Here is a 22381-nt window from a genome sequence, read left to right as displayed (position 1 = left end):
AATTTCCCCACAGGACAGCGGTCAGGTTTATCAGCCTGAAACTCCTGAAGTACCCGCCGCAAATCAGGGGAGATGGCAGAAAGAATCACCCCCTCCTTGAGGATCCCAGTCGGCTCAAGAACTCCCGGAGAATCAGGCAAAAAGCTCCTAGAAAGGGCATCAGCCTTCACATTCTTAGATCCAGGAATATACGAGACCACAAAATCAAAACGTGAGAAAAACAAAGACCACCGAGCCTGTCTAGGATTCAACCGCTTAGCAGACTCGAGGTAAATCAGATTCTTGTGATCAGTCAAGACCACCACGCGATGCTTGGCTCCCTCAAGCCAATGTCGCCACTCCTCAAATGCCCACTTCATAGCCAACAACTCCCGATTGCCGACATCATAATTACGCTCAGAAGACGAAAATTTTCTGGAGAAGAAGGCACATGGTTTCATCAAAGAGCCATCAGAATTTCTCTGAGACAAAACGGCCCCTGCCCCAATCTCAGAAGCATCAACCTCAACCTGAAAAGGGAGAGAAACATCTGGCTGACGCAACACAGGGGCAGAAGTAAAACGACGTTTAAGCTCCTGAAAGGCCTCAACAGCTGCAGAGGACCAATTCACCACATCAGCGCCCTTCCTCGTCAAATCGGTCAGAGGCTTCACCACACTAGAAAAATTAGCAATAAAGCGACGATAAAAATTGGCAAAGCCCAAAAATTTCTGAAGGCTCTTTACAGATGTAGGTTGAGTCCAATCATGAATGGCCTGGACTTTAACAGGGTCCATTTCAATAGCTGAGGGAGAAAAAATGAAACCCAAAAAAGAAACCCTCTGAACTCCAAAGAGGCACTTAGACCCCGTCACAAACAACGCATTAGTACGAAGGACCTGAAACACCATCCTAACCTGCTTCACATGAGACTCCCAATCATCGGAGAAAACCAAAATATCATCCAAATACACAATCATAAATTTATCCAGATAATTCCGGAAGATATCATGCATAAAGGACTGAAATACCGATGGAGCATTAGAGAGCCCGAATGGCATCACAAGATATTCAAAATGGCCTTCAGGCGTATTAAATGCTGTTTTCCATTCATCACCTTGTTTAACACGCACAAGATTATACGCCCCTCGGAGGTCGATTTTAGTAAACCAACTAGCACCCTTAATCCGAGCAAACAAATCAGAAAGCAAAGGTAACGGATACTGGAATTTGACAGTGATCTTATTGAGAAGGCGATAATCTATACAGGGTCTCAAGGAGCCATCCTTCTTGGCAACAAAAAAAAATCCCACTCCCAACGGTAACGAAGACGGGCGAATATGCCCTTTCTCCAAGGACTCCTTTACATAACTCCGCATAGCGGCATGCTCTGGCACAGACAGATTGAAAAGTCGGCCCTTAGGGAACTTACAGCCAGGAATCAAATTAATGGCACAATCGCAGTCCCTATGAGGAGGCAGGGAACTGGACTTGGGCTCATCAAATACATCCTGGAAATCCGACAAAAACTCAGGAACTTCAGAAGAAGGGGACGAGGAAATGGACATCAAAGGAATATCACTATGTATCCCCTGACAACCCCAACCAGTCACAGACATAGATCTCCAATCCAGCACTGGATTATGTTCCTGTAACCATGGAAAACCCAGCACAATAACATCATGCAAATTATGCAACACCAAAAAACAAATATTTTCCTGATGTGCTGGAGCCATGCACATGGTTAACTGTGTCCAGTACTGAGGTTTATTCTTGGCCAATGGCGTAGCATCAATTCCCCTTAAGGGAATAGGACTCTGCAAAGGTTCCAAGGAAAAACCACAGCGCCTGGCAAACTCTAAGTCCATTAAGTTCAGGGCAGCGCCAGAATCCACAAATGCCATAACAGAAAAGGACGACAATGAGCAAATCAGGGTAACAGACAAGAGAAATTTAGGCTGCACAGTACTAATGGTAACAGACCTAGGGATCCTCCTAGTACGCTTAGGGCAATCAGAAATAGCATGAGCAGCTGAATCACCACAGTAAAAATACAGGCCATTCTGACGTCTGAATTTCTGCCTTTCTGTTCTAGTCAAAATCCTATCACATTGCATAGGCTCAGGACTTCGCTCAGAGGACACTGCCATATGGTGCACCGCCTTGCGCTCACGCAAGCGCCGATCAATCTGAATGGCTAGAGACATAGACTCGCTCAAACCGGCAGGCGCAGGAAAGCCCACCATAACATCTTTAAGGGTTTCAGAAAGACCTTTTCTGAAAATAGCAGCCAGCGCCTCCTCATTCCATTTAGTGAGCACAGACCATTTTCTAAATTTCTGGCAGTATAACTCTGCCGCTTCCTGACCCTGACACAGGGCCAACAGTGTTTTCTCAGCATGCTCTACAGAGTTAGGTTCGTCATAAAACAATCCGAGCGCCTGAAAAAATGCATCTACATTCAACAATGCCGGATTCCCTGTTTCAAGAGCAAATGCCCAGTCTTGAGGATCACCACGCAGTAAGGATATGATGATTTTCACTTGCTGAATGGGATCACCAGAAGAACGGGGTTTCAAAGCAAAAAACAATTTGCAGCTATTTTTAAAGTTCAAAAACTTGGATCTGTCCCCAAAAAACTAATCAGGAGTAGGAATTCTTAGCTCTAGAGCCGGAGTCTGAACAATATAATCTTGGATACTCTGGACTCTTGCAGCAAGTTGATCCACACGAGAAAACAAACCCTGAACCTCCATACCAGAGCATATATCCAGCACCACCCAGATATCAAGTGGAAAAAAAGACAGAACAGAGCACAGAAAAAAAAATGGTTCAGAACTCTTTTTTTTTCCTTCTTTTGAGATGCATTCAATTCATTCTTGGCCTGCTGTACTGTTATGACCTGGTGGTTAAGAGGCCACACTGAAATGACCCGGTGGCTAAAACGCAACATGGAACGAGCTCTGAGAAGGTGGTATCTCTACTGACCGCAGTCCCTAATCCTAACAACACAGCTAGAAATAGCCGTGGGATGTTCCTGACACTCCCTAGACACCTCGTCACAGCCTCAGATATAACTACCCCTAAAGAAGGAAATAGAAAGCTATCTTGCCTCAGAGAAACCCCCAAAAGGAAAGACAGCCCCCCACAAATATTGACTTTGAAAGGAGAGGGAAATGACGAACACAGAAATGAAATTAGAATTCAGCAAAGGGGAGGCCAATACTAAACTAGATAGACAGAGAGCAAAGGATACTGTGCGGTCAGTATTAAAAACTACAAAATCCACGCAGAGTTTACAAAAATGAACTCCACACCGACTCACGGTGTGGAGGGGCAAATCTGCTTTCCCAGAGCTTCCAGCTAGCCTAAATAAGACATAGTGACAAGCTGGACAAAAGAGACAAAATGCAAAGCAATAGAGTCCAAACAAATGGACAAACAAACTAGCAAAACTTATCTTTTGCAGACAAGGATTGGCCATATGAGAAATCCAAGGGAAGAAACAAATCCAACCAAGAACATTGACAGCAGGCATGGACTAAAGCCCAGAGCAGGTTTAAATAACAAACCCAGGCAAGGCGATTAGTGAAGACAGCTGCTACAGCTACCTAACGGAGCAGCAGTTCCACTCGAAACTACCAGAGGGAGCCCAAGGGCAGAACTCGCAAACATACCATTAGCAACCACAGGAGGGAGCTCCAGAACGGAACTCACAACAGAACACTCTGTATTTGTTCTCATGAAGTGTTCTCTTTATGGTAGGCTTAGATACTGAAATAGCTACTTCCTGGAGAGTGTTTTTCACTTGGGTGAATGTTGTGAATGGGTTTTTCTTCACATTGGAAAGCAATTTGTGATTATCCACCACTATTGTCTTCTGAGGACTTTCCGGCCTTTTTGAGTTCCCAAGTTCATCAGTGTGCTATTTTATTTTATTTTTTTGCAGAATGTACCAAACTGTTGATTTGGCCACTCCTAATATTTCCACTATCTCTTTGATGGATTTCTTTTTTTCTTTCAGCCTAATGATAGTCTGTTTCTCTTCCATTCAGAGCGTCTTTGACCGCATGTTGTGGGGTCACAGCAATAGCTTCCAAATGCAAATTCCACACCTGGAATCAGCTTCAGACCTTTTTCATTCGCAATTGAAGCTGGATTAACGAGGGAATTGCCCTTGAAGCCAAATAAAGAGCATTTGAGATTATTGTCTAATTATTGTTGGTCCCCTTAAAAAGAGGCAGCTATATATTAAAGACCCAATTAAGATGTGGATACTCTCAAATTAAAACTGGGAGTCTGCATTTTAAGACCATGCTGATCAGTATTTACTGATGACACCAAACTATGTAGGATATTAAAACTGATTTGGCAGTACAATATTGCAAAACAATCTGGATAACATGTTAGTATTGGCAAACACATGGCATATGAGTTTTAGTGTTGACAAATCTAGAGTAATGCACGTAGGATGGAGTAATCCCTTTGTGGTGTATACATTAAATGAAAGTTTACTTGGGACTGCAGAACAGGAGAAATAGACAGCAGAAAAAAGGGGAGACCAGTGAATGGTCTACAGCTGCTGGTTAGATTTACTCTCTAGCACATGTGTTGTGTTATTTTGCAGCATTGATTTCAAAAACCTTGACACATAGTACAGTGGCATGTAAAAGTTTGTTCACCCCTGGTTAAAATTACTGTTATTGTGAACAGTTAAGCAAGTTGAAGATGAAATGATCTCTAAAAGGCCTAAAGTTAAAATAATAGACCTCTTTTGATGGTTTTGTTAGTGTTTTTAGGCCATTTTTGAGTGAATCCGTTAATAAAAAAAAAGGCAGAAAAAGATGCAGCGTGAACATAACCTTAGGGTTTATTGTCATACACAAGACTTATTGTAGATAGTTTTACAATTTTCCTATTTATCTGAATAGATCTTACAGAAATCAATATGCTGAGCACTGAATCAACCCCGTTCAGATGAATGGAATTGGTTTTCAGTTGCCTTGTGTAAATATACAGTAAAGGTACCGTCACACTAGACGATATCGCTAGCGATCCGTGACGTTGCAGCGTCCTGGCTAGCGATATCGTCCAGTGTGACAGGCAGCAGCGATCAGGCCCCTGCTGTGATATCGCTGGTCGGGGAAGAAAGTCCAGAACTTTGTTTCGTCGCTGGATCTCCCGCTGACATCGCTGAATCGGCGTGTGTGACGCCGATTCAGCGATGTCTTCGCTGGTAACCAGGGTAAACATCGGGTTACTAAGCGCAGGGCCGCGCTTAGTAACCCGATGTTTACCCTGGTTACCATCGTTAAAGTAAAAAAAACAACCACTACATACTTACCTACCGCTGTCTGTCCCCGGCGCTGTGCTTCTCTGCTCTGGCTGTGAGCACAGCGGCCGGAAAGCAGAGCGGTGACGTCACCGCTCTGCTTTCCGGCTGACCGGCGCTCACAGCCAGAGCAGAGAAGCACAGCGCCGGGGACAGACAGCGGTAGGTAAGTATGTAGTGGTTGTTTTTTTTACTTTAACGATGGTAACCAGGGTAAACATCGGGTTACTAAGCGCAGCCCTGCGCTTAGTAACCCGATGTTTACCCTGGTTACTGGCATCGTTGGTCGCTGGAGAGCGGTCTGTGTGACAGCTCTCCAGCGACCAAACAGCGACGCTGCAGCGATCCGGATCGTTGTCGGTATCGCTGCAGCGTCGCTTAGTGTGACGGTACCTAAATAATACCATTTGGATGTTGTCCTACAATCCTCTAGAATCCCTTTAACTGATTAAGGATTATTCACAAAATGGAGAAGGCTGACTTGCAATGGCTTGTTCTGCGTACTTCAGTAAATACATAGGAGTTTCAACATCTGCTTTGGAGTCAGTGGAAAAAAAACATAAATATGAATGGACGTTAATGTGTAGATTAGAAGCTATAGGTGGTTCCTTAAGACTATGGAAGCTAAAAGGACTTGGCTGCATTTTTGCCTATATACATTTTCTGTATGCATTTAATTACACAATTTTATGGAAAAATAAATAGATTGACTATTTATAAACCTTTATTATTTACATATTTAATGGACATCCGTCAGAACGATCCATCCCCTTAAACTTTTTATATGGTTATGACACTCTCTGAAAGATAATGTCATACACACCTTTACTGATAAAATCTGTTGCTCCCTGACTTAAGCCTCATTTGCATATGAAACAGCAATTTTTAAATGCTCTGTGCATGTCAAAGCACTTCCCAAGCCAATGCCTCTTTGGAGCTATTCCTCACCCAGCCCCACCTATCCGCTTGCCTGACATTTTACTACATACAATGAACACACATACGATGAGCAGACATGCACAAACATACAATACAATACACAGACATGCACGCATACAATACGCAGATATTTACATACATATATTTGAAGACAAATTCACAAAAATACATAAATATATACAGTCATACACACTGATATACACAGATATGCACATCATACTTGCATACACAGACATACAGACACAAGCCTCACTCACCTCCTCCTGGCTTGTTGCCCATCATGCTCCTATGGAGGGCGTGCTGCTTGATGGCCGTCACTTAAACAGACATGGCCGCGCACAGTGCACTCTGCAGCTGTGTCTGCTTCTAATGATGCGGTCAGGCCGGCACTGTGCCTTTAACTTTGCTTGTGTGTCAACCCGGCCGCGTCATTACTAGCAGACATCACTGCACAGTGCACTGTGCGCGGCCATGTTTGTTTAAGTGACGGCTGAGCTCAAGTAGTGCCGAAGCTGCTGGGGGAGCGGCCTGAGCCCCCTGGTGTCCCGGCCACGAGTGGGCCCCCCATTTGTTCAGGGCCCTGGCACTTACCCGGGCATGACCATAAGTAAGTGATTTGCATACATGAGGTCACGTGCCCTCTAAATGTGCACGGCCTCTCTTAATACAGTGAAGATTCACTGTCTGCAGTCACATTGAGTGACTGCAGACTTGTACCCCAAGGATGGACAACCCCTTTAACATATGTTTTATGTAGATCCTCACCCTTGTAACATACATGATTTTTTACATTACTTATGTCTTAATTACTTATGTCTTTATTTTATGTCCATGTAATGTCCTACTTAGCCTCTCTAGTAAAAGGTGACTTGAGGTTGCCAGTAAGATTTGTGAAAGGATATTGTAACTTGTATTTTTGCTTCTAAACCTTCTTTTTCTCTGTCTGTGATCACAGGTGGCAGAAGTTGTGTTTCCCGCAGCTGAAAACATTGTGGTGGACCTCATGAAAATACTCAACTTAGATGCCAAGGAAGTTACAGTGAGGACCTTGTCGGCACAAGGGGAATCTGAAGACTCCTGCACTGCTCTCATTCCATCTGATTTACTGAGGACTCCAGCACAACAACATCCAAGGACTATGTCCAAATGCAAGCCATTAGCTAGTGCTGGTATGCCAGATACCAAAGATGATCATGTATGTTCACACAGAAAACTGGAAGATGCTTGGGACCATTCCCATTCGGTTTCTCCCATTCATGGGCATACATTGGAACCCCCACTATCAAATTTTCATAGTCCAGGTCATGGTAGAAGGTCTCCATCTCCTCAGCGGATACTTCCACAACCTCAAGGTGCACCCATTTCTAACACAATGGCCAAAGCAATGGCGAGAGAAGCTGCACAAAGGGTTGCAGAGAGTACCAGGGTAATGTATGCATTATCTTTAGTGATGTTCGTTTAGGGTTTTTTTTTTGCCTTACTTTCTCTGCACATTTTCTATCTCTGTACATTTATCTCTGTACAGTTTAACAATGAATGTACTACAGTGCGCCGAGCCTGTACAGCTATATGGAATAAAGCAGTGTTTAAGGATGCAGAAATGACGTAAATCCAGCTCCACGAACTGTGATTCTTTTTATTCACACAAAATACTTGGAGGTTATACGGAGTCAGAAATACGGTTTTACATGACACGTGGCATCAACGTGTTTCATGTATCTACGCACCCTTAATCATGAACATTCATGTGAATAAAAAGAATCACAGTTCGTGGAGCTGGATTTTCCTCTTTTCTGCATTCTCCACGCCTCGACAAGGCGTTTCCGTGCTCCAAGCACCCTCAAGATGCAGATCATGGTGAGCTGGATTTTAATTTCACAGTGTTAAAGAATCTATGTTACCATAAGTGATGTAATCCAACGTTATTCAGTTCAGGTGTGAATGATGCCTTTGAGCTCATTTAGATGGCCGTGTCAATAGGCGTGAGCACGGACTTCTAATGTACAGGCTGGCTGCAGCTCTTCCGAACTGAGCGCGATGGCTTCATATATTTGTATGAAGCTGTCACACTCGGGTCTGGAGACACGCTGCCAGTCCGCTCTTTACGTTCCGATCTTGGACCGACGTCTGAATGAGCCTTTACCATTACATATGCTCTTAGTCTATGTTCTGTTTCACCTACCTCAGAATGAGAAGAGGAACCTGTTCAGTGAGAGGAGTAATGCAGTACATGATAACTCGGATGAAGAAGAGGATGGCTATGATTCTCCACACATTAAAAGAAAAGGAGCTTCTGTTGATGAGTTCCTAAAAGGCTCAGAGCTCGGGAAGCAGGTAATTTGAGAAGTGTGAAAAGACCCCCAAAATACTGAATAAAAGAGCAAGGCATCTAATGTTTCCGGTAAAACAACAAAGCTGATTGATTTCATGATTTCAGACCAAGTTTAGAAGTAATTCAATGTATATCCCTGATGAGTAGACATGTCGGACATTGCTTTTAATCTCATAATCGGTTGTCTGTTTTGATTTTTTTTAATCAATAAGCTTCCTGTATATGAAAATAATAGTCAGATGTAGCTGCTGCTGCCCCAGCACCAGCTCTCCACTGCTGCGCCCATTCTTCACTGATATGACTTCAGCGATGATGTCAGAGTGGCATCACATGATCACTGCAGCCAGTCACAAGACTCAGCATTTCGGGGCAATGTACATCAGCATCACCTATGATCCCAGTGATTAGCTACAGCAGTTATGTGGTGTTAAAGTGAGGACATTGTCGGATGGTCCTGATCTTTCTCAGATCATCTCTGCCAACCAATATTTTACAGTTTAGCTTAAAAATCTCAAAGCAAAATGCTTTTTATATACAGTATGTAGTATATACACATTGCTAGAATAAGCTATCACTTTCTAATCAGTGGGGTTGTGACCTTTGGGACCCCCATCAATTCTGAAAATAAAGGGGCTGAATTCCTGTGAATAGAGCTATGCTATGCAGCATATAGTGTAATAGATAGCCACATGCTCCACTGTGCGAGAATGTAACACTGCCACCACTTCATCCTCAGGATTGGTGGGGTCTCCAAAAAGATTGCTACCAGTGGCATACCACCAATGGCGGCAGGCCATGCAGCCACTATGGGGCCAGCGCCGGCACCAGGCCCCCAGCCAGTTATAGCAAGTTCAACTGTATCAGCATCCTGGATTCAGTTGAAAGCTAGGATGAAAGAGAGAGCGATTCATTCCCTACTCCATCATTCTCACTTGGCCTGTGAGATCTGACGTCTCATTTCAGCTCACACAATGACTTTACTATATCAAGGCTGCTGTGCCGAGCAGTGAAGACAACACTTTAGAACGCTTGGTGCAGAGAGCCGTGGGGGAATGAGGAGGAGAGGTTAATAATATAGTTATTAATTTTTTTAAATTAGTACATTGTGGTGGTCATAACATTGGATGGAGGACTATAGGGGGCACATTATACTATATGGAAGACTATGGGGGGGTGCATTATACTATTTACAGGACTATGGGGTGCATTATACTATGTGGAGGGCTATAAGGGTTTCATTATGTTATATGGAGGACTATGGGGAGTGTGCTATACTATATGGAAGACTATGAGGAGTGCATTATGCTATATGGAGGACTATGAGGAGCGCATTATACTATATGGAGGACTATACGGTTGCATTATGCAACATAGATGACTGGGGTGTGCATTATACTATATGGAAGATTATGAGGGGTGCATTATACTATATTAGAAAAATTACTTTGAAAGGGTTGCAAAGTTGTGAGATATGATTTTCTGTGATATCCCCCCCCCTCCCCCCGAATATGAGTATTTTTTTTTGTGAGGGAGGAGCAATTAGAACTTCCTCTATTGGATCCCAATGATTTCTATGTACACCCATGATTACTATTACTGCTAAATTTACACAACAATAATGTATCAGATAGGAACGTTGTTTATACAGTTCTCCTACACATAAGTGAACCTTTAGATGGGCATCACTCATTGCACTGTAATGTTTGCCTTGAACGAATAGTCAGATTTCTGATTGATTGCTTCTATAAAATGTAGAATCATTCTTAGGGCCACAAATACAGTTAATTGAGATGTAATGATTAAAACATCTGCCCCTTTTCATCTGTCTGTTAAAACATTTATTAAGGATAAGCAATTGGGAAAAGGAAACCTAATCTGTGGCAAATTATCCTGGTAATATTTGTGTAATTTAATTAGAAATATGTAACATTTGTCAGGATTCTAACTAGTGATTAGTCACTGCATACTGCATCATGATGAACTGGAAGCAGAAATGATCAGTCTGACAATCACATTTACAGACCACGGTAGGGAGACATTAGAAGGTATTTATACCCTTGTTTCTGGGAAGAAGATTAATATTTTAAGTTCCTATCAACAGATGTCACTCAGTGAAACTAAGATATTGTGACCTACATTAAAAGGCAAAGCAAGAAAACGCAAATGTTTTGTGAAAGTGACACTTTGTGTACAGACAAGAGGAAGAACAGCACTGTAAACAGGGACGGTTGTAGACATAGTGGTGCCCCAGGCAGAATTTTAAGTGGGGCCACAAATGCTCAAATGTTGCACCATCACCCAGGAACATTTCGGTTGCCTCTACATGTGCTGAGTTCAGGCCGTTAAACGAGCGTGATCAACAATATTACACAAGATGACAAAGAATAATGAGAACAGAACAATTAGTAATAGATCATTCTGTCCCCACACAATATTGTGTCAACAGCAGCACAGCTGCAGTTTTCACTGGGTGATGTGCTGCTGAGAACAATGATTTTTTATTTGGGCATAAACAATGCAATCGCCAAATGAATAGGCAACATTTTGCTCATGTAGTATAATGCAACCCATGGTCCTCCACATAGTATAATGCTTCCCATAGTCCTCCATATTATATAATGCACACACTATAGTCCTCCCTACAGTATAATGCATTCCCCATAGTTCTCCATATAGTATAATGTGCCCCATAATCCTTCATATAATATAAAGCACACCACATAGTCCTCCATATAGTATAATGTGTCCCAGAGTCGTCCATGTAGTATAATGTGCACTGTAGTCCTTCATATAATATAAAGCACACCACGTAGTCCTCCATATAGTATATTGTGCCCCATAGTCCTCCATATGTTATAATGGACTGCCCTAGACCACCATCTTTATATTTACCTTGTAATGTGTTCACATCCTGTTTCGTCCAGATGTGTCCGGATCCCAGAATTCCAAGCGATATTGGGACACCCAAGCGATGGGTGTCTCAATATGGAAATTGCTGGTGGTACCAGCCTCTTGCACCGTCGCACCACACACACACACTGTATACGCCGTATGCACCACACACACACAGACACACACTGTATATGCCGTACGCACCACACACACACACTGTATACGCCGTACGCAGCCTCTTGCATGGTGCCACCAGTGAAACACAGCAGAACACCGTTGCAAACATGCTTCTGCCTGGATCAGCTGAATGATTCACTGACCGCCATTATCTTTGTACAGGAGGAGCGCATGCACAGTTTTAATGTGAACGCCGCTATGTCTGCACAAAGATAGCTGCTGTCTGATTTACTGTGCCTGCGCGAATTCTGCACAGGCGCAGTGAATCATTCAGCTGATGTGACATGAGGGAAGAAGACAGCACAGTAGTGGAAAGAGAGAGCAGACAAGGGGGAGAGCACATGGGGCACACAGGTCAAAGAAGAGATGACATGAGAGGAGAAGACAGCAGATGGGGAGAGAGAAAGCGCACAGGGGTGAGAGAGACAGAGCACAGGGGGGGAGACAGCTCAAACAGGACAGCACATAATGGGAGAACACAGCACAGGAAGGAGAGAGACAGCAGACAAGGGGGATAGCACATGGGGTAGACAGGTCAAAGAAGAGAGCACAGACGGGAGACGTCAGCACATGGGGAAAGAGAGAGTGGATGGGTGGGCGAGCACATGGGGGGAGAGATTCTCAACGCTGCAAAGCCTGCCCCCATTGTGACATTACTGCTCTCCCAATGCGATAGCATCAGGCCTCCATCTAGTATAGTATAATACACTCCCCTTAGTCTTTCATATAGTATAATGCATCCCATAGCATTTCACATGTGCAATGCATTTCCCATAGTCCTCCATACAGTACAATGCATTTCCCATAGTCCTTGATATGGTATAATGCAGCCCCCATATAGTACGTATAGTATAATGCACCCCATAGTCCTACAGTATTATGACCAGTGACCACCACTCCACAATGTACTCATTGATTTAAAAAAATAAATACAATACCCATCTCTCCCCATTACCCTGCTGCTTCAGTCTCCACAGAGCGTTTCCTCAGCAGCTCCACTATCTGGTCTCCACAGCGCATTCCTGAAGCAGCTCTACTACCTAGCACAGCGTGGCTCGATGAATTGACATCATCGCGCCCGTTGTGCTGAGACATCAGATGCATAGGAGGAATGATGGGAGAGGGAGCATTGGCTGACGCTCCCTCCTCCATTATTCTTTTCAACTCTATCTGCATCCAGGATGCTTATACAGTTGAATGTGCGGGGCCGACTTTGGCACGTGCCCTATAGCGGCATACCACTGGCTGGCGGCCCCTGGGCAAATGCTTACTTTGCCCTGCCCTAAAGCCAACCCTGATTGTAAAGCAGAGGGAAGGCAATGATCAGAAGTCTAAATCTCTTATGAAGCAGGAGTTGAATTTCAAATTACCTCAAATTTTCAGCTATTGTTTGTGTCTGCAACTTAGCAGAAGGGGTGATGCAGGGGTGAGCAAACTCTCATAGCAAAAGTTTTAATTGAGCCCACCCCACAAAAAATAAAATTTCTAAATATTTATTTTTCGGTGTTATAGCGCCCACCTTTTATAACCCTGGAGGACATATATTGATACATTTACACTGTAATCGTGTGCCTATTGAAGTCTCTAAGTGTTCTCATCAACGATATTCCTTTTATGGCAATTATAGAGTATGAAGCTTCCAAAAATGCCCTCACCCACACACACTCTGAGTATGGTATCCCCACAGTGAATCTCCCTCCCACAGTTTCACCCACACGTACAGTATGAATACTCCACAGTGCCTTCAGTGAAGTCTAATGTCCCTACAGTGCCACTAATGCAGTATAATATATAGTCCCCCACACCATGATGCCCCGAAAGTACCCCCCCAGTATGATATCCCCATAGTTTCCCAACACAAACACCCACAGTATCATGGCCCACACAGTATGATGCCCTGTCAGTATGATACCCCACTCAGTATGATGATCTTCACTGATTATAATGGCCCACAGCACACCCTACTCAGTATAAAGGCATCCACAGCCCCTCACACAGTATAATGGCCCCCACAGACCCTCACACAGTATAATAACCCCCTCAGCTCCTCACGCTGAGTGGACAACTCACCACTCAGTATGATGGCCCCACAGTTCAAAACTCAGTATAATGGCCCCTCAAAAAAGTAGAATGGCTCCCAAATCCTCTCACACAGTATAATGATCACCGTAGCCCCCTACACAGAATAAGGACCCCCACAGCACACTCTTCAGTATGAGGACCCGACTCAGTATGGGAGTCCCTCACTCAGTTTGGGGGCTCTCCCTTTCCCCCCTATTCAGTATAATGGCCCATAACAGCCCCCCCGCCCGACTCAGTATGAAGGCCCATACCAGTCCCCTACTCAGTATAATGGCCCACTCCGTATGAGGGCCTCCAAATTACCCCCACTTAGTATAAGGCCCCCACAGCTCCCCACTCAATGTGATAACACCCCACGATTACTGTGAGTAAATAACAAACTCATCTTATCCCATTCCCCAGCTTGCTGCTTGAGTCTGTGCAGTGGGGTACTGAGGCTCCACACTACAGGCACAATGCGGTGACCAGCACAAGCTGAATGGTGGATCCACCATTCTAGAATTACTGTCAGTAATAGTTCTGTCAGTGATCTGGAGTGGTGCTGTGTCAGTGATTTCCTCAACCATAGGAAGCTGCCTCCAGTCTGTGAAACACGCAGTTTCTTCCTGCAAAATTTTTGCTAGGTAAAACTTGTGTTTTATAATTCAAAAAATACAGTACTTCCTATTTAGTTTCACCTGAGTAATCTCCACACATGCATAGTTCTCACGTAACAATCTAACCATGTGTCTATAACACAACTAGCTGGCTCCTGCAGCTCTTCTTCATCAGGCACTTTTCGCTATAGGGGTGCGCTGATTAGTTGAAATAAGAGCACCATTTTTCACACCATTGCATTAGGCAAAGTGTGCATGAGCATTGATGACTTGACACCTTTAAATCCACTTACCAGTACTCAATTTATCCTTTGTCCTAGCCCTGAATGAACTGTAATCATGGCGTAGAGAGAAACCATAGATATTAATGACCAGCAGTACCCAAAGGGTACATATAATTTACAGTCACACAACTGGGTATCTTCTTTCAAATATATAAATGTCCTTTTAGGTATCTTTTCAGAATAATCTATCATATGTACATGAAGAATAACAGTTCATGGCAATTATGTGACTTATATCCTGCGTATTTCACTACCTCTAATTTTCAGTTCTCTGAGCTAACGGATGGAAACTAGCTGTTATGTCGCTTATAAACAGGACACACACAGAAATTCCTTTTCTTCTTTGTCTGCAGAAGCAGCTGCAGTATGGAAGACAATATACAGCAGTACTGAGCTGTTAGGCTGTGAATCCAGCGCTGAAATAACATTTAATAAAAGTTGCAGCACGATCTGCCTGTCTCTGTGCCTGTCTCTTACTGGTCTCTCAGTGTGCTGAGTGCCGCTCACTCCATTGCCCCTCTCCATATAGTTTAGTAGGTTCTGTCCCCTGATGTTTCACTGTGCTTTGAACAAGACAAATTTGGATTGTGTTTTCTAGAGTGTTCGATGAGTTCCAAAGTGTTTTATAAGTGGAAAAAGAAATTAAGCTCTCTGTTAAGATATATTACAAGATTTCTTTGTTTCTCAGAAACAAAGAAGAGTGAGGATAAACCTTTTGATCTCATTAGGTCGTGTTTATAGCCTTTCTCATAAAATGTGACTACAGAGTATGCAGTGATTTGTGGCATGTACTGTTGTTATATAATGGTGTTGCAGAAAATCATTCTCATTTTGTTTAATTTTCTCCATCTCGGAACTATTACTGCATAACATTGTTAGATATACAAAAAAAGGGTTGCACTCTATCGTGCCAAAACACGTCAAATATGAAATACATGAAATATGAATTGCAAACTTGCTTTTTGAACATTAGGAAAAAAAATTTTTGAGATGCTTAGCACAGAATTTGGCCAAATACTGTGAGCCCATCAACCATCGTCAAGGTGGTCTCATTAAAAAACTGATGGGTACCTGACCTCCCTGTCCAAATGTGAACACTTACCGAAGGCTAATGTCTGCATGCTTGGGTGAATATGGACACCTCTCTCAGCAAAGCCTACATATGGGTTGGCCGGAACCAAGTGTGAATAGATGTAATTAAAAACCAGATGGTGAAGGGAGGAGTGCGCAGTCAATAAGCTAACATAGACATGACAGAAAAAAGACTGGCACATCCAAACTAGTGTGAATAGGTGCATACCAGGAGCAGCTACCTCCATATATAATATACAAAAAAGGGTTGCACTCTATCGTGCCAAAACATGTCAAATATGAAATACATGAAATATGAATTTTTGTATATTATATATGGAGGTAGCTGCTCCTGGTATGCACCTATTCACACTAGTTTGGATGTGCCAGTCTTTTTTCTGTCATAACATTGTTAGATAGTCATCATAGACATATTATAAATGTGTTTCTTTCTATTTGATCTGAACAGCCACACTATTGCCCTGGTGATGACTATCATACGGAAAGCAGCAGGGGCTCTGATTTATCAGACATCTTGGAAGAAGACGAGGAGGAACTTTATTCTGAAATGCAGCTTGAAGATGGAGGCCGGAGACGTGTCAGTGTCACTTCCCACAACACCCTTAAGGTAAGAGGACTTCCAAGCAGTTGGAGTTAGTTTCCAAATCCTGGGGAGTTTAACACTAAAGGTACCGTCACACTTAGCGACGCTGCAGCGATACCGACAACGATCCGGATCGCTGCAGCGTCGCTGTTTGGTCGCTGGAGAGCTGTGACACAGACCGCTCTCCAGCGACCAACGATGCCGAGGTCCCCGGTAACCAGGGTAAACATCGGGTAACTAAGCGCAGGGCCGCGCTTAGTAACCCGATGTTTACCCTGGTTACCATCGTAAAAAAACAAACAGTACATACTTACATTCAGCTGTCTGTCCCTTGCCGTCTGTTTCCTGCACTGACTGCTGGCCGTAAAGTGAAAGCAGAGCACAGCCACAGCGGTGAGTCACCGCTGTGTGACTCACCGCTGTGTGACTCACCGCTGTGCTGTGCTTTCACTTTCACTTTGCGGCCAGCAGTCAGTGCAGGAAGCAGACGGCAAGGGACAGACAGCTGAATGTAAGTATGTACTGTTTGTTTTTTTACGATGGTAACCAGGGTAAACATCGGGTTACTAAGCGCGGCCCTGCGCTTAGTTACCCGATGTTTACCCTGGTTACCAGTGAAGACATCGCTGAATCGATTCAGCGATGTCTGCGGGGAGTCCAGCGACGAAATAAAGTTCTGGACTTTCTTCCCCGACCAGCGACAGCACAGCAGGGGCCTGATCGCTGCTGCCTGTCACACTTGACGATATCGCTAGCGAGGACGCTGCAACGTCACGGATCGCTAGCGATATCGTCTAGTGTGACGGTACCTTAAGACTTGAAGACTGGAGATATGACTGTTCATGGCAGGTGATCGTCATAAGTACTATTTACACTAGTACTCTAGTCAGACATTGAGCAAGTATACATAGATATTGTCTTTTGTATATGTAATAAGCACAAAACACACACTGTGCATATATTCATAATCTAACTACACCCGTTAGTGGAAAATAAATGTAATTAATAAGTCCATAAGTGGTATAAGTGCAAGTTATTTTATTGGAAGCCACTAAACCCTGTAACATTTCAGGCGACAGCCTTCTTTCCGTCTTTTGGACACTGATTCATCAAGACTAGGGTTGAGCGAAACGGGTCGAACATTTTCAAAAGTCGCCGACTTTTGGCTAAGTCGGGGTTTCATGAAACCCGATCCGACCCCTGTGCGGGGTCGGCCATGCGGTACGCGACTTTCGCGCCAAAGTCGCGTTTCAATGACGCGAAAAGCGCCATTTCTCAGCCAATGAAGGTAAACGCAGAGTGTGGGCAGCGTGATGACATAGGTCCTGGTCCCCACCATCTTAGAGAAGGGCATTGCAGTGATTGGCTTGCTGTCTGCGACGTCACAGGGGCTATAAAGAGGCGTTCCCGCCGACCGCCATCTTACTGCTGCTGATCTGAGCTTAGGGAGAGGTTGCTGCCGCTTTGTCAGAAGCAGGGATAGCGTTAGGCAGGGTCCATTAACCACAAAACCGCTTGTGCTGCAGCGATTTGCACTGTCCAACACCACCCTCGGTGTGCAGGGACAGTGGAATTTTTTTTTTTTTTTTTTTTCCCCTCAGCGCTGTAGCTCATTGGGCTGCCCTAGAAGGCTCCCTGATAGCTGCATTGCTGTGTGTACGCCGCTGTGCAAACCAACTGCTTTTTTCAAAGCACAAATCCTCTTGTTCCTTCCTTTCTGCACAGCTATCTTTTTTGTTTGTCCACACTTTTTATTTCATTTGTGCATCAGTCCACTCCTTATTGCTGCCTGCCATACCTGGCTGAGATTACTGCAGGCAGGGAGATAGTAGCTGCCTGCCATACCTGGCTGAGATTACTGCAGGCAGGGAGATAGTAATTGTAGGACATTCCCTGTTTTTTTTTTTTTTTTTTTTTTGGTGGGAGATTAAGATTGGCAATTTGGCATTTCTGCTAGAGTGCCATCCCTGTGTGTGCCATCTCTCTCACATAGTGGGCCATAGAAAGCCTTTTCATTTTTCTGTATTTTTTTTTGTGGGGTGTATAAATTCTCCCTGATAAAAATACAGTGGGAGATTAATATTGGCCTTTGGGCTTGTGTGCCAGTCCTGAGTGTGCCATCTCTCTCACAAATAGTGGGCCATAGAAAGCCTATTTTATTTTTTTTTGGGTTTTATAAATTCTCCCTGAAAAAAAGGGAGATTAATATTGGCCTCTGGGCTTCTGTGCCAGTCCTGAGCGTGCCATCTGTGCCAGTCCTGAGCGTCCCATCTCTCTCACAAATAGTGGGCCATAGAAAGCCTATTTAATTTTTTTTTTGGTTTTATAAATTTTCCCTGAAAAAAGGGAGATTAATATTGGCCTCTGGGCTTGTGTGCCAGTTGTGAGCGTGCCATCTGTGCCAGTCCTGAGCGTGCCATCTCTCTCACAAATAGTGGGCCATAGAAAGCCTATTTAATTTTTTTTTTGGTTTTATAAATTTTCCCTGAAAAAAGGGAGATTAATATTGGCCTCTGGGCTTGTGTGCCAGTTGTGAGCGTGCCATCTGTGCCAGTCCTGAGCGTGCCATCTCTCTCACAAATAGTGGGCCATAGAAAGCCTATTTAAATATTTTTTTGGTTTTATAAATTCTCCCAGAAAAAAAGGGAGATTAATATTGGCCTCTGGGCTTCTGTGCCAGTTGTGAGCGTGCCATCTGTGCCAGTCCTGAGCGTGCCATCTCTCTCACAAATAGTGGGCCATAGAAAGCCTATTTAAATATTTTTTTGGTTTTATAAATTCTCCCAGAAAAAAAGGGAGATTAATATTGGCCTCTGGGCTTCTGTGCCAGTCCTGAGCGTGCCATCTGTGCCAGTCCTGAGCGTCCCATCTCTCTCACAAATAGTGGGCCATAGAAAGCCTATTTTATTTTTTTTTTGGGTTTCAGAAATTCTCCCTGGAAAAAAAAAGGGAGATTAATATTGCCCTTTGGGCTTGTGTGCCAGTACTAAGCGTTCCATCTCTCTCTCTCTCTCAGTCAGTGGGCCATAGAACGCATATTTTTGGTTTTATTTGTTTTCTAAATTCTCCCTGAAAAAATCATTTTATTTTATTTGGTTTCTAAATTCTTCCTGATAAAATCATATTTTTTTTATTATTTTTATTTCTAAAGTCTCCCTGAAAAAAAAAAAAAAAAAAAACAACCAAAAAAACAGTGGGAGATTAATATTGGCCTTTCTGCTTGTGTGCCAGTCTTGACTCCTGGGTGTGCCATCTCTCTCTCTCTCTCTCTCTCTCTCTCTCTCTCTCTCTCTCTCTCTCTCCAATTGTGGTCCATAGAAAGCCTATATTTTTTTTCCTTGATTTGGGTTCTAAAATCTACCAGAGAAAATAACTACATCAATCATTGGTAGAAAAATATTGGCCTCTGGGTTTGTGTGCCACTCCTGACTCCTGTGTGCGTCATCTCTCAGTCAGTGGGCCATAGAACGCCTATTTTTGGTTTTATTTGTTTTCTAAATTCTCCCTGAAAAAATTATTTTATTTTATTTGGTTTCTAAATTCTTCCTGATAAAATCATATTTTTTTTATTATTTTTTTTTCTAAAGTCTCCCTGAAAAAAAAAAAAAAAAACAGTGGGAGATTAATATTGGCCTTTCTGCTTGTGTGCCAGTCTTGACTCCTGGGTGCGTCATCTCTCAGTCAGTGGGCCATAGAACGCCTATTTTTGGTTTTATTTGTTTTATAAATTCTCCCTGAAAAAATCATTTTATTTTATTTGGTTTCTAAATTCTTCCTGATAAAATCATATTTTTTTTATTATTTTTTTTTCTAAAGTCTCCCTGAAAAAAAAAAAAAAAAAAACAACCAAAAAAAACAGTGGGAGATTAATATTGGCCTTTCTGCTTGTGTGCCAGTCTTGACTCCTGGGTGTGCCATCTCTCTCTCTCTCTCTCTCCAATTGTGGTCCATAGAAAGCCTACATTTTTTTTCCTTGATTTGGGTTCCAAAATCTACCAGAGAAAATAACTCCATCAATCATTGGTAGAAAAATATTGGCCTCTGGGCTTGTGTGCCACTCCTGATTCCTGTGTGCGTCATCTCTCACTCAGTGGCCCATAGAAAGCATATAGTTTGTTACATTTGTTTTCTAAATTCTCCCTGCAAAAATCTATTTTTTTTTTTTTGGGGGGTTTCTAAAGTGTTCCTGAAAAAAATAAAAATAAAAAAAAAATAATAGTGTGACATTAATATTAACATTTGTGCTTCAGTGACAGTCCTGCGTGTGGGGCATCTCTCTAATTTGCAGCCACCAAAAAAAGAGTGTGTAACATTGGGCCTGATTTTCGCTGTGGTCTCACCAACCTGTAAAGGGGTAGCTAAATCATACAGAAGTTATAGCTCACCGTGTAAGTTGTGTGACTGCAACAAATAACGTTAGTTTGGTTACGTTTTTAAAACAATGAGGAAGTCTAGTGGAAGAGGTCGTGGCCGGGGGCGTTCATTGTCAGCTGGTAATGAGGGTAGTGGTAGTGGTGGAGCATCAGGTGGTCGTGGGGGAAAAAATATTGCACCTAAGTCTGGAGCTGTGGAGCCAGGTTCGTCGTCCGGCTACACAAGGCCTCGAACGCTCCCTTTTCTGGGATTAGGAAAACCGCTTTTAAAGCCGGAGCAGCAAGAGCAAGTTTTGGCTTATCTTGCTGACTCAGCCTCTAGCTCTTTTGCCTCATCTCGTGAAACTGGTAAAAGTAAAAGCAGCGCGTCGTTAGTGGATGTTCACGGTCAGGGACAAGTCACTTCCTTGTCCTCTTCAGCAAAAACAACAACAGAGAAGAATGCAGCAGGCGACACAACGGGTTACTCCATGGAGCTCTTTACACATACCGTCCCTGGCTTAGAAAGTGAAGCAGTTAACAGTCCATGCCCATTACAAATTGAATCTGACATGGAGTGCACTGACGCACAGCCACAGCCAGACTACTATGCTGGTCCTTTGACTCAGACCACAACATTGCCCTCGCAGGGTGCTGATCAAGAATCAGACCCTGATGAGACTATGTTGCCCCATCACGAACGCTATACCACCGAACGACACGGTGACACAGACGAAGTTGCGCAGGAGGTACAAGAAGAGTTATTAGATGACCCAGTTCTTGACCCCGATTGGCAGCCATTGGGGGAACAGGGTGCAGGCGGCAGCAGTTCTGAAGCAGAGGAGGAGGAGGGGCCGCAGCAGGCATCAACATCGCCACAGGTTCCATCTGCCGGGCCCGTATCTTGCCCAAAACGCGTGGCAAAGCCAAAACCTGGTGGAGGACAGCGTGGCCATCCGGTTAAAGCTCAGTCTGCAATGCCTGAAAAGGTATCCGATGCTAGAAAGAGTGCAGTCTGGCATTTTTTTAAACAACATCCAATTGATCAGCGCAAAGTCATCTGTCAAAAATGTTCTACTTCCTTAAGCAGAGGTCAGAATCTGAAAAGTCTCAATACTAGTTGCATGCATAGACATTTAACCACCATGCATTTGAAAGCTTGGACTAACTACCAAACGTCCCTTAAGGTTGTTGCACCCTCGGCCAATGAAGCTAGTCATCAACGCAACATCCCTTCCGGCAGTGTAGGACCACCATTTAGCGCACCACCTGCTGTATCTGTGCAGGTATCTTTGCCAGGCCAAAGCAGTCAGGGTCAGGGAATCACCAGTTTCGTAGTAGGAAACACTGCATCTAGGGCACCGGCGGCAACAATACCATCTCCCACCGTCTCTCAGTCTGCCATGTCCACCGGCACCCCCGCTAGTTCCACGATCTCCAGCTCTCCAGTCCAGCTCACCCTACATGAGACTATGGTTAGAAAAAGGAAATACTTAGCCTCGCATCCGCGTACACAGGGTTTGAACGCCCACATAGCTAGACTAATCTCGTTAGAGATGATGCCCTACCGGTTAGTTGAAAGCGAAGCTTTCAAAGACCTGATGGACTACGCTGTACCACGCTACGAGCTACCCAGTCGACACTTTTTTTCCAGAAAAGCCATCCCAGCCCTCCACCAGCATGTTAAAGAGCGCATCGTCCATGCACTCAGGCAATCTGTGAGCACAAAGGTGCACCTGAC

General features: G+C 43.7%; 1 protein-coding gene across 3 annotated transcripts in view; it reads left to right on the top strand.

The window, feature by feature from the left end:
- RIMBP2 (RIMS binding protein 2) overlaps positions 1–22381 on the top strand; it is a 524709-nt gene that overhangs the window by 344781 nt on the left and 157547 nt on the right. For 2 of the 3 annotated variants that reach the window (XM_069756050.1, XM_069756049.1), the window contains exons 14-16: positions 7206–7676; positions 8438–8584; positions 16154–16312. In XM_069756050.1, coding sequence (XP_069612151.1) covers positions 7206–7676; positions 8438–8584; positions 16154–16312 — 777 coding nt within the window. Of the gene's footprint in view, positions 1–7205; positions 7677–8437; positions 8594–16153; positions 16313–22381 lie in introns of those variants that run through there. The other variant, XM_069756051.1, reaches the window with a different exon arrangement.

This window comes from Ranitomeya imitator, chromosome 1 (assembly GCF_032444005.1).
Source record: "Ranitomeya imitator isolate aRanImi1 chromosome 1, aRanImi1.pri, whole genome shotgun sequence".
Classification (NCBI taxonomy): domain Eukaryota; kingdom Metazoa; phylum Chordata; class Amphibia; order Anura; family Dendrobatidae; genus Ranitomeya; species Ranitomeya imitator.
Note: the sequence above shows the minus strand (reverse complement) of the source record. Positions and strands in the feature narration are given on the sequence as shown.